The sequence below is a fragment of the Chiloscyllium plagiosum genome, unplaced genomic scaffold (genome assembly GCF_037043375.1).
Source record: "Chiloscyllium plagiosum isolate Xiang-an unplaced genomic scaffold, Cpla_swu_hap1 HiC_scaffold_13, whole genome shotgun sequence".
Taxonomy (NCBI): Eukaryota; Metazoa; Chordata; class Chondrichthyes; order Orectolobiformes; family Hemiscylliidae; genus Chiloscyllium; species Chiloscyllium plagiosum.
In genome coordinates this window covers 59,351,738-59,365,216 of record NW_028270151.1, presented here as the reverse complement: position 1 = coordinate 59,365,216, position 13,479 = coordinate 59,351,738, and the positions used below count along the sequence as shown (strand labels likewise).

The following is a 13,479-nucleotide window of genomic DNA, read 5'->3' as shown; positions in this document are numbered from 1 at the left end:
TGTAGAGGGATTGGATATCATGGTGAAGATGAGGCGTTGGGGGCCGGGGAAACGGATGTCTTGGAGGAGGTGGAGAGCATGGGTGGTGTCTCGAACGTATGTGGGAAGTTCCTGGACTGGGGGGGATAAGACAGTGTCAATGTATTTGACAGCTACTGAAGTACTTCTGATCTGAAGTGACTCCAAGCTATTCAATAAGGATAGAGGACTTTAATTGCTACTTTGCTATAAGTGTGCCAAAGTAACTTCAACTTATATATTACCAATGGTGTCAGATGGCATTGCAGAGTGGTAAACTGTAATACGGAAAGAGGTCAAGATTGGGCTTGGTAATTAGAGCTATATTTGTCCATGACAACATAAGCAGAATAAGTAGTGGAATGAACAGCTAGATAGAGAATGTTTAGGAGAAGATGTTGCTCGATTTAACACAGGTATGGCAAAATTAGAGGAGCACATTTGAAAAGGTAAATAAGATGGGAAATTTTTTTTTAAAAAGTCTTACGACTGCAAGATTTGAAAAAAGGCTTATGATTTAAATTATTTTGTTAAAATGAGAAAACCCTACAATGGGGGATGGTATGAAGTTGTGAGACACGGGTGGACAAAGTTGAGAAGCCACAGCTGTGCAAGAAGGATGATTTTAAAGAGTCTATTTTCTGTTCAGAGAGATAACAGGTATGCAGGACTCTGAGACTTCAGAACAATGAGTATTAAAAGCCGATCGTGCAGCCTGGATGTTCTAGTATGTTCAGAATATTAATTGAAGGTGATGTGATTTTAAAAAGACACTGGAAGGCTGAACTTAGCAAACCAGTTGGGGAAAAAAAATCATCTTAAATTGAGAGATTTGTTCTTCAATTTACCAGAATACATTTCTGTTGAGAGCATGAAATTATATATAAACATGGCTTGAGGATTTTGGTCATCTGAAAAGTTAATAGAAATACCTTTTTGTATTTTGATGTATTAATTGCCTACTAAATAATATTTAATCAATTTTGGTTTTAGCTTCTTACAGTGAAAATCTTAAATTAGGAAACCTTGTTGTATGATCGGTTTTGTACATAGAACATAGAAAAATACAGCGCAGTACAGGCCCTTTGGCCCTCGATGTTGCGTCGATCCAAGCCCACCTAACCTACACTAGGCCACTATCCTCCATATGCCTATCCAATACCCGTTTAAATGCCCATAAAGAGGGAGAGTCCACCACTGCTACTGGCAGGGCATTCCATTAACTCACGACTCGCTGAGTAAAGAATCTACCCTTAACATCTGTCCTATACCTACCACCCCTTAATTTAAAGCTCTGCCCCCTCGTAAAAGCTGACTCCATACGTGGAAAAAGGTTCTCATGGTCAACCCTATCTAAACCCCTAATCATCTTGTACACCTCTATCAAGTCACCCCTAAACCTTCTTTTCTCCAATGAAAACAGCCCCAAGTGCCTCAGCCTTTCCTCATACGATCTTCCTACCATACCAGGCAACATCCTGTATGGTAGTTGACTGGAAAGTTCCTCTCTTGACAAATTTATTAGCTTCTACAGGGACTATAGCAAAAGTATAAGCTCCAGTGAATAAGGTGACGAAGATACTTACTGGAAGTGGAAATTGGGATGATGCTAAGAAAGATCAGCATTCAAATAGTCAGTTGGAAGCACAGAACTTTAATATTGCTGAAAAAAAAAAGACATATTTCGTCAATGCTTTTCAACTTGCACCGTATTTTGTGCAAACTCATGAAAGGCTCAATGACTCTTTGTAGTGGAAAGTGCCAGTCCACTCAGATCACCCTGAAAGGGTAAGTTTTCTCAAATGTTTTGAGCAAGTGAAGCCAGCTATTTCACACTGCTACTGTGCAACAGCAACATGAGTGTTTTTTGTCATTAAATGGATGCTGCTGTCAAGCCAAAAAGAGAAATGACTAATATGGTAAATATCAGAGCTGGTGTGATGATAGTTATGTCGACAGCATGTTCCAAATACTGGTGAATCATATCTAACAGCATGTCTCTTTGGCTGTTTGCAAAGACTAATACAATTTCACTGATCTCTTCTGTAACCCTTACTGCTTAATTGGTTCATACATAAAGGCCATGCATAACTTTGCTAACCATTAAAGTATTTAGTCAGGTGTAAAGTATTAATAAGATTGACAGTGGTAAAATGCAAGTTAAGATTTTTCATTTCACAAACCTTTCTTAATGCAATTCAATTATCATTTCTGTAACACAAATGTGGGCATAACTAAATAAGTACCTAATTATAAAAAGTGCAAAAGGAGGAGATTTGCCTTCTATAAATTAGTGTGATCACTTTTGAATTATTATATAGTTTTGGGATTCAGATTTTCAAAGCCTTAGAAATGATTCACAGATCAAAAAGAACACTTAAATTTAGATGAATGCAAGATGCTGTATTTTGGAAAGGGAAATCAGAGCAGGACTTATACACTTAAATGGTAAGGTCCTGGCGAGTGTTGCTGAACAAAGAGACCTTGAAGTGCAGGTTCATTGCTCCTTGAAAGTGGAGTCACAGGAAAATAGGATCATGAAGAAGGCGTATGGTATGCGCTCCGTTATTGATCACAGCATTGAGTATGGGAGTTGGGAAGTCATGTTGCAGCAATACACAATATTGGTTAGGCCATTTTTGGAATATTGTGTGTACTTCAGGTCTCCCTCCGATAAGAAGGATGTTGTGAAACTTGAAAGGGTTCAGAAAAGGTTTACAAGAATGTTGCCAGAGTTGGAGGGTTTGAGCTATAGGGAGAGGCTGAACAGGCTGGGGCTGTTTTCCTTGAGTGTCAGAGGCTGAGGTGTGACCTTATAGGAGGTTTATAAAATCACAAGGGGCATGGATAGGATAAATAGACAAGGTCTTTTCCCTGGGGTGGGGGAGTCCAGAACTAGAAGGCACAGGTTTAGGATGAGAGGGGAAAGATATAAAAGAGACCTAAGAGGTCATGCTGCATGTATGGAATGAACTGCCAGAGGAAGTGGTGGAGGTTGGTACAATTGCAACATTTAAAAGGCATCTAGATGGGTGTATGAATAGGGAGGGTTTAGAGAGATATGGGCCAATTGAACTAGATTAATTTAGGATATCTGCTTGGCATGGACAAGTTGGACCAAAGGGCATGTTTCTGTGCTGTCTATCTCAATGACTAACTATGGAAACCAACTAGCCATACTTTGATAATGAAGATACAAGTGCATGTTAATTTGTAATATTGTTCATTTTTGATTCCCATTTGGAAAGTAAAAGTGAATGGAGGAATATTTATAGACTTCACCTTGCATGTTCATTTTGAATACAGGGCAACCCCCATATCCGCGGAATTGTTTCAGTTTCAGTTACCCGCAGTTTACTGCGACCTGAACGTATTATTGGGAATCTTCCAGAACCACGGTCCAGAGGGTTGCCAGGAAGGCAAATTTCCCATTGAAATGAATGGATTTGCTCCTATGCATCTGAATGGTTTCAGTAGCCGTTGGAACGTATCCACTGCAGGTACAGGGGGTTACTATACTTTATATTTACTACAATCGTCTTTACCTTTAACATTCAAATCTAGACAAGCATAGCGACTATTTGCATCTGCACACACTCTTAGTTTCTTCTCTATTATTAGTAAAGTCAACAGTGCCTCCTTAAGCAATTCAAAGAATAAAAGCTAGGAATTACTAAGTTGGCGAAATATATCAATATGTTCTATTCCTGCGGGCTGTTCTTTGGAAGTCTATGCTTCTCCTATTGGAATTACTGGATAATTTGGTACTACTTTCAAATTGAGAATTGATAAACTTTTCCTATGTTATTTCCAACTTAAATATTTCCTAAATTGCTATACACAAATCTAGGCCCCATTTCTGAGCTTCATATTTCCCTCCTCCTGAAATCTTCATTTGTAACTGACCTACATTTTCAATGTGTCCATATTTAATCCCTGCCCTCGCTGCCATATGCATTTCATTATTTCTGTCAATACTCTCCAGTGTTACTATTGTCTTCAAGTAATCCAGATTCAACTTTTGGTTCAAAATGGGTGAACAATTACAAATTATCAAATTTTCTTTTAAAAATTACCATTTTTTTTAAAAAACAGCTTCCAGTTCCTCATGTTATTTTATATCCCCATCCTTGAAGATAAACTGTGTATAATTGCATTTTGGAAGCATTTCCACCAGATGACTAGTAAACTTTGCAATACACAGAGCTTTCCAAGAGCAAAAGGGTGAACTTTCAAACAGCAGAAGTCTAAGTGGTATTTTAGTTTACACTTTGGATTGTAGAAGAACTGTCTAATAGAAGTTCCAAATCACACAACACCAGGTTATAGTCCAACAGGTTTAATTGGAAGCAGGTAGCTTTCAGAGCGCCACTCCTTCATCAGCTGGTTGTGCAGTATACAATTGTAAGACACAGAATTTACAGCAATTCATCCAAATCATGTCTAATAGAAAACAGATTGCAGGATATGTATATATACTGGATAAATTCTGGAACAAAAATGGACTTCATTACTTATCTGCATCTTCAGAAAACAGAGATTTCTCATTTCTTTATTTTCCTTAGTTGATATTGTTGGTTGTCTAAAAACTGGACTAATTTGACTCAACGAATTGCAATTGTTTACTGGATAAACCCCTCCAGGGACCTATGTAGATATAGCGCCATCTGGTGGATTTTATGTCCCCTCCTCTAATCAAGATGCCACTTTGTTGATCTTCAACAAATATGCATTGAAATCTGGCAGATATAAAGAATTACTTGTATTTTTACAGAAATTCCCAGGTGCTTAAAGCCAGTGTAGTTCTTCTGAAATCCAATCACTGTTGTAATGTAACCAGAGGTGGCAGGTGATATACAAGGTCCTACAAACAGTATTGATTTAAATAAACTGATCATTTGTTTTTCAGTGGTGTCAGTCGAGAGACATGTGAACTACTTGGTTCTCCTTCAAATAGGGACACAGGATCTATTATATTGACTGAAGACAGCAGTTTCAATTTAATGCTTAGAGTCATAGTCATAGAGATGTACAGCATGGAAACAGATCCTTCGGTCCAACTCGTTCTTGCCGACCAGATATCCCACTCCAATCTGGTCCCATCTGCCAGCACCTGTCCATATCCCTCCAAACCCTTCCTATTCATATACCCATCCAAATGCCTTTTAAATGGTGCAATTGTACTAGCCTCTACCACTTCCTGTGGCAGCTCATTCCATACACGTATCACCCTCTGTGTGAAAAAGTTGCCCCTTTGGTCTCTTTTAAATCTTTCCCCTCTCATCCTAGACCTATGCTCTCTAGTTCTGGAAATGTCCACCCCAGGGAAAAAAAAAACTTTGTCTACTTATCCTATTCATGCCTCTCATGATTTTGTAAATTTCTATAAGGTCACCCCTCAGCCTCTGGAGCTCCAGGGAAAACAGCCTCAGCCTGTTCAGCCTCTCCCTATAGTTCAAATCCTCCAACCCTGGCAACATCCTTGTAAATCTTTTCAGAACCCTTTCAAGTTTCTTGACCCAGTACTTTTCACAGTAGAGTACTCCCTCAGTTCTACACTGAGGTAACAGCCTAAATAGTGCATTCCACATCTCAAACTGTAAGCTGAATCAAAACATTCTTATATAGCTGAGATTGCTAACTAGGAATCCTGAGTGGGATGCATTTCTCCCGTCCCTAGATGTTTGTCCACCATGAGCTATGTATTTATAAAAATCCTTCAGTCTGAACTATTTTAATGTAACTTCTTCCAAGTTGAGAATAGGTATCCAAGGGTAAAACATAACCTTTCTTATATCAATGTATGGTGCAGGTTAACACCAAGGTTGTACAACTTGGTCGTATAATTTCCAAGCTCATCAAAATACAAACACCACTTGATCCCTACCAGGATGACCTCATGCCAATTTGGACATGCAACAATTACATTCAACAAAAACCTAACAGCAGTACAATGCATAGATAGTCAGCAAATAGTTATAACTTAAAACTGTTAGGTATTTGTTTGATTTTTATAATGTTACTGTACATGTAGTAAAGAAAATACATGCTAAGTAGACAGGCAGGAGGCTGGAAGAACTCAGCAAGCCAGGTAGTATCAGGAAGTGGAGAAGTTGATGTTTCGATTGTAACCCTTCTTCAGGACTCAAGAAGGGTTACCACCTCCTGATGTTGCCTGGCTTGCTGTGTTCTTTCAGCCTCCTGCCTGTCCACTTTGGATTCGAGCAACTGTAGTTTTTCTGTCTCTAACCAAGTCTGTTCCACTGCAAAGTCTCTTCAAAGGAACCCACTTTGAAAAGGTGCTCTGCCTTCCACAAGCGGAGGTGAGCAGCTTGAATCCTACAGTGCATAACTCCCCTCCTATCCCTCCAATGCTTATCTACTATTAACAAGGCCAAATTCGGAAGTGATGGTGTATTCTTCACTTGCCTGAAAAGGTGTAGCTTCACCAACATTCTAAGCCCGATTGCCATCCATGACAAAACAGCCCATTGGTAGCCAGCCACCAGTATTCCCTCTGCATGCTGATGTTGATCATGGCACAGACTTCTAGTTCCAGAAGTCATTACCATGCACAGAACTTGCAGATTCATGCAATCAAAAAGAATTAGAGAACGCTGGTGGCCACTCCATCCACTACATTAAAAATTTACTCCTTCGACTACTGACAGAGCTATATGCATCATCTACATACAACTCAGTCAGGATGCATCAACTGCACTTTTGAAACTAAGAATGTTTTGTACGAACTCCTGCCCTTTTTTTGAGCTAGATCGTTTTTGTTACATTAACATTATACGTCCATATGACTACATGTGCCAGCATTTCACCAACATTGTTCACCACACTCAGTTAAGGCATTTTGGCATGTTAATTCTCCACCACCACTAACAACAACCTCCAACCCACTGGCACTCTAACCACAACCACTATCACCAAACATGATTACAATCTTATTTTCTTGGTACACTCAATGCTTCTTTCAAATGATTCAATATGGAGGTGTAGTGATTCATAAGCTGAAGGACGTTTCCAGATGCCAAATAAGCCAGAGGTTTTCCTTGTCCATTACTGATTCAAAGGTTCTTCAGATCCTGAAGAAGGATTACACTTGAAACATTTACTTTTCCAACACCTGATGCTGCCTGGCTTGCTGTGTTCTTCCAACCTCCTGCTTGTCTACACCTGCTCTTGTAGCCAAAGTATTTTTATAGCTGGTCCAAATCAATTTCTGGTGATAGTAATCACAAGGTGTTGACAGTGAGGAAATCACTAATGATAAAATAATTGGAATGTTATGTGGAGCTGGTTAGAAATAACATGTGTACCACAGGTGAGAGCCAGTAATCATCTCCAATTAGAGAGCTAACTAGCTCTTCTTAAAATTCATTGGTATTACCATCACCAAGGTCTCCACCATCACACCTGCACATCATCATTAACTAGAAAACCTACTGGACTAGCCACATTACTGGCATGGCTGCAAGACCAGGTCAGAACTTGGGATTCTGCAACAATTAGCTCACTTCATGACTCCCAAAAACATTTCCACTATTTACAAGGTAGGAGTGTAATAGAATTCCTTTCATTTTCTAATTGGATTCAGCTATAACAATGGTGAAAATTGACACCATCTAGAAAATAGTCAATGGTTTATTAACTCTCTCATGCTGGCCAGCCAGCATTGCCAATGTTCTACGAGTGAATTTTTTAAAAATTAAAAATTCACTCAGCTAAACAGCCATTGTGGTCATGACTTCAGTACGTTTTATCCATAGGTACACTGCAGAAATTCATTACTACTTCTTCAAATAATATCTTCAAGTCTATAATCTCCACTTGAAAAAATGTGAGAAGCAGGTACATATAGCATAATTTCCTGTAATTTTCTCTGCCAAGTCTCTCCATATCTTAGATGTATAATTTCCATTGCATCATCAGCTGAGTTAAAAATATGAAATGCTATGCCATAGAGCACCAAAAACATACAGCCTGCCACAATTCAAGGCAACCCCGCCTCCCATACCATCTTGGTAGAGAGCAACCAGAGGAGGCCATTAAGTACAGAATTTGCCAATGATGCCCACACCTAAAGAATGAATTAAAGATATACATTTTTATACCTTGAGGATAATTTAAGGTTGTCTCTATACACCTTTCAGTTTCTCCATCAAAGTTTCCCTGTCTCATTCTATTTTAGAGGTGCTACAATGGTTTACACTGAATTACATATTTGGAGATAAAATGTAACCTTTTTTTCCCCTCCTCTAAGCTAAAGAAGAGATTAATTGTACTGAATTCTACTTCTGAATTTTTTTTTCTTTCTCCTGCAATCATCAGGAGTTTAAAAAGTAAACAGAACATACTCCCAATTGCTGTTTCCTGACTTAAATCAGCCCACCAACTTCCTGTCATCTCACTCCTCTCTGCAAAAACCCTGAACCAGACACCTCAAAATTAAAACTTATCATTGCATTTAAACTCTTGACAGACTTGCCCTTCAATACCCTTGTAAGCATCTTCAACTTCTAAAGATCTACTCCTGAATGCTCCCTTTTCAGAGTGTGTATTCCATCCCACTTTTGCTTCATTATTGGCAATCATTCTCTCAGCAGCTTGGACCCAATGTTCTCAAATTCCCTCCTGAAACTACTGACTCTTTTAAAGTCAACATCTTTAATGAGACTTTTGCTCATCCTTTGTAATAGCAATATTCCAGCTGCAGCTTAACTTCATTTCTTTTTAATATGTGCTGTGAAACACTTAAAAATTAAAAACAAGTCAAAGATTCTCTATTGATACAAGTTTAATCCTGTTTCTGCACAAACAGTGGGTACTTGGTCCCTCACCTCCATATTTCAATGAAAATGTAACTAGAACAGTAATAAAAATGATTAAAATATTTTATTTGTTTTGCTTCTTAACTAGATTTATCTGGCTCTGACAATGAAATAAAGTAACTCCCACAACTTTAGACACCTGCCCCAGATATGCAGATCAGCAATCAACCACTTTCCCATTGGTGGACAAATGCTAAAAATGTAGTAAGGAACTTTTGCCTGCTGACTGATAAGCAACAATGAAAGCATTCTCAAATCTATATAGTCAACCAACTTAATTATGAGAAATAAATATAAAATGAATGAATCAATGGGGTAGAAACTGGTAAAGCAGCAGAAGAAGAGGGAAAACAAAGAAAACAAAAAAGGTGGAAGAAAAGTAAATGTACCTCTACCAATATTTTATCTCAATTTTCATCAACTTTGAAGTTCAAAATCACTAGTTGATAACCCAGAAAACATTCTCAGTCCAGAAATGTTGCTCACGACTTTCAATGAAAAAGATTGATACTTATCTTTTTCTTCATTTACAGTAAAAATATTTTGAGCCAATTTGAAGTAAAGGTGAGCCAAATTTAAATTTGCATGTAATATCCCAAAGTTTGGGCTTTTGCACATATTTGAAAGATTTTTTTCAATTGGCAATGATATTGTAGATGTGGCAATATTTCTCTACCATTTTTGATAGATTACTACTAGAGTATATTGCTACATAATGCAGGGGAATGCTTTGCTTAAGTTCTATATTGATCGCAACTAACATTCTATATTTCAAATGGTAATTCAAAAGCATTATTGAAAGCAATGTTAATCAAAAACAAAAAACCTGAAATCGTCTTGTTAATAGCATAAAAATAGCTGCGCAAATAACTTGTCTGCTCTTGATTTAGTCAAGTTCCTTCACATCTACTAAAAGACCGTTAATCACCTTGCAACTTAAAAACTTCAGCTGCTCACTAATATTTTCTCTGCATATTTTTGGTTGAAAAGAAACTAGGTTCGCACAAGTATTTTGAAAATTGCTCTAAAGCAATTCATAGAAATTGAAAATGTGGCTCCAATGAGCAGTCAAACAAATGAATTTGCTTGAAAATATTCACATATTATAACGCAATTACAGCAAAAATCCCAATGAGTCACATCCCAAAGGGATCCACCCATAAATAGGAAGTGTTAAGGGGGTGTTTCAATATCTTCAAGGATGACCCATTGTAACCCTATTTGTCTACAAACATGCTCTATGTGAAAAAAAACACAAAAAATAAAACTGCTTATGAAAAATATTTGTATTGTTAAAATAAATTGTACTATATAGTAGTCTGACCTAGGAGGCTTTGAAAAATGTCAGGATTAAACACCAGAAAAAAAAACTTTTTTTCTGCTTACCGTCTGCTGAGTCATCAATGCCTTCCCATTTTTCAAAGAGAACCAACAACAAAGAAAATTTACAGCCCAGGAACAGGCCCTTTGGCCCTCTAAGCCTGAGCCGATCCAAATCCACTGTCTAAACCTATTGCCCAATTCCTAAGCATCTGCATTCCGCTGCTCCCCACCTACTCACACATCTGTCCAGAGCATCTTAAATGAATCTACTGTACCTGCCTCCACCACCTCTGTTGGCAAAACATTCCAGGCCTCTACCACCCCCTGTGTAAAGTACATTCTGCATGTATCCCCCTTAAACTTTTCACCTCTCACCTTGAACGCATGCCCTCTCTTTACTGAATCTCTAACTCTGCAAAAAAGCTGATCTCTATTCACCCATTCATGGTTTTGTAGACCTCAGTCAGGTCCCCCCTCAATCTCCTTTTTTCTAATGAAAACAATCCTAACCTACTCAACCTCTCTTCATAGCTAGCACCTTCCATACCTGGCAACATTCTAACTTTCTCTGCACCCTCTCCAAAGCATCCACATCCTTTTGGTAATGTGGCGACCAGAACTGTACACAGTATTCTAAATGTGGCCGAACCAAAGTCTTGTACAATTTTAACATGACTTGCCAGCACTTACACTCAATACCTCGGCTGATGAAGGCAAGCATATCATATGCATTCTTGACTCTCTATCCACCTGTGCAGCAACCTTCAAGGTACAATAGATCTGAACTCCCAGATCTCTCTGCTCCAACCTTTCCCAAGGCTCTTCTGTTTACAGTATAGTTCACTCTAGAATTAGACTTTCCAAAATGCATTACCTCACATTTGCCTGGTTTGAACTCCGTCTGCCACTTCTCCGCCCAATTCTCCAGTCTATCCATATTCTCATGTATTCTTTGACAGTCCCTTATGCTTTCTGCTACTCCACCAATCTTCATATCATCTGCAAACTTACTGATCAGACCAACAATGCCCTCTTCCAGATCACTTATGTACATTACAAACAACTGTGACCCCAGCACTGACCTTTGTGGAACACCACTACTCTGTCTCCTGTTGCTCAACCAGTTCTTTATCCACCGAGCTCGAACATCCTGCACACCATGTAACTTCACTTTTTGCATTAGTTTACAATGGAAAACCTTATCAAACACCTTCCTAAAGTCCATGTATATGACATCTACAACCCTTCCTTCATCTATCAAGTTGGTCACTTCCTCAAAGAACTTTTCAACCAAATTTATACTTGTTTGACTGAACACTGGTGATGCTGTGGATAAACTTACAGAACATCTCTATGAGCTTCATGGCTTCAGCTAGGGAAGTGAGCCAACAACTTTTCTGGAACTCCTCAAGGTTTTCAGCCTTTTCGAATGAAGGCTATATTGCATCCACAGCAGTTACATTTGTCAGGTCCATTGTGCATTTTACTGCGTCATCTACCTGTGTGCAAGTTTCTATCCCAATTTCCCATGTTGAATGAAAAAAACTCTCATCATCATATTGGCTTTTGTCATAATCTTTTTTAAGAACACTTAGTTTGCAGCTTGGTTTCTTATCAATTGTCTTAATAAACCAAGAAATTAGCTTCTGTTGGTTCTGAAGAAGCTGCATCATACTCAAAAAATTAACTGTATTTCTCTCCCTCTAGTGCTTCCTGCTCATTTCAACTGCTGTTGGTATTACACGTCTAATACTTGAACTGATGGCTCAAGCTTGGTTGTGGTGTTAAGAGAGTCAAGAGCGTGGTGCTGGAAAAGCAGGTCAGACAGCATCCGAAGAGCTGGAGAGTCAATGTTTTGGGCATAAGCCCTTCATTTTTGATGAAGGGATTATGTCCGAAATGTCAATTCTTCTGCTCCTTGGACGCTGCCTGACCTGCTGTGCTTTTCCAGCACCATGCTCTCAACTCTGATCTTCACTTTCTTCCTGTGGCATTAAGAGAGGAAGGCAAGGACATCAGCTTGACTCTCGTGACCAGCAATCCTGCGACACTTACAGCAATTGTCTGTCATGATGAAAAATCTTCCTATTGTCTTACTGATACATTTCATCCACTTTCCTGATTCACATCTCAAATAAAAAAGTGTTGGAGATCATCCCAGGAATTTTGACAGCCTGAATCGGTGTGGCCATACAACTTAGAAGCGAACTGGCTGTGACACATTGTTTGCTTTGCTTTCCATAACTATAACAGGTTTCATCCTTAAACATTAAAGAGTGACCTGGTTAAAAAAAAAATCTGGTTTTGTCATTGTTAAAAAATTTATTTGTGCATACTTGTTCATAACATGGGGAGCCCACTTTGGAGCCAATCATCTGTTATTGCTGCCTTAACTGTTACATTCAGGGGAATGCCTTTTGGCTCAGCTCTTTTGCCGGTGGTTCCTATTTCCTGAAGGATTAAACCCAAAATGGAAATGTTCTCTGCCTAGGCGGTCTTCCACCTTCTTTGACGTTAGGAGAGATGTCTGTTCTCATCCCTTTCTTTGCTAGAGGTAATGCTTGCTTGTTGAATACTTAAGCTGTCAATCTTAATGTGAGCAGCAACAGGGACACTACAGTGAGTCACTGCACCAAATTAGAAAATAGAAAACTGGCCATGGTTCCCATTCTTGATGGATGAGGATTGGTTCATTCAGATTAGCGTTTGCTGTGACATCTTCCACATTTGGATAAATTATCAATATACTGCTGAACTCAAGGGCTTCTATAGAGCAGTTGTAGCATCCCTATCTTTGGACCCGGAAGGCAAAATTCAAGTCCCAACTGGTCAGAAGATACCACAGGTGTGATGCCTCATCACAACAGAGGTTCGATGTAATATCATTGAGCAGGTTGGTTGGGAAACTTTCGACTGCCCAACCTCACACCTTGACCAAGGCAGCACAATGGTTCACTGGTTAGCACTGCAGCCTCACAGCACCAGGGACTTGGATTCAATTCAGCCTCGAGCGACTGTCTGGAGTTTGCACATTCTCTCCATCTCAGTATGAATAGGTGCTCCAGTTTCCTCCCACAGTCCAAAGACATGGGATTTAGGTAGATTGGTCATGCAAAAATTGTCCGTAATGTTCAGGGATGTGCAGGCTAAGTAGATTAGCTACGGTAAGTGCAGGGTTATGGGAATTGGGTGGGCACGAGAGTCTGGGTAAGAGGCTGAGTGCAGACAGTGAATAGTGAATAGCCTCTTTCTGCTCGGTAAGGATTCTATGTTTCTATGAATTGCAGTGGCTAACAGA

At 39.1% G+C, this 13,479-nt stretch overlaps 1 protein-coding gene and 1 long non-coding RNA gene across 9 annotated transcripts in view; one reads left to right on the top strand and one right to left on the bottom strand.

The window, feature by feature from the left end:
* ift80 (intraflagellar transport 80 homolog (Chlamydomonas)) overlaps window positions 1-13,479 on the bottom strand; it is a 229,777-nt gene that overhangs the window by 206,012 nt on the left and 10,286 nt on the right. For 3 of the 8 annotated variants that reach the window (XM_087993646.1, XM_087993648.1, XM_087993647.1), the window contains one exon: window positions 1,605-1,681. The exons of the other annotated variants lie outside the window; for them this stretch is intronic. In XM_087993646.1, the coding sequence (XP_087849772.1) occupies window positions 1,605-1,644 (40 nt within the window). In that variant the 5' untranslated portion in view covers window positions 1,645-1,681. The remainder of the gene's footprint in view (window positions 1-1,604; window positions 1,682-13,479) is intronic. 8 annotated transcript variants of the gene reach the window in all.
* On the top strand, window positions 3,420-11,985 carry LOC148148321 (uncharacterized). Its single transcript, XR_015759035.1, has 3 exons — window positions 3,420-3,518; window positions 9,392-9,422; window positions 11,889-11,985. It is a non-coding gene; the product is annotated as an uncharacterized LOC148148321 (long non-coding RNA).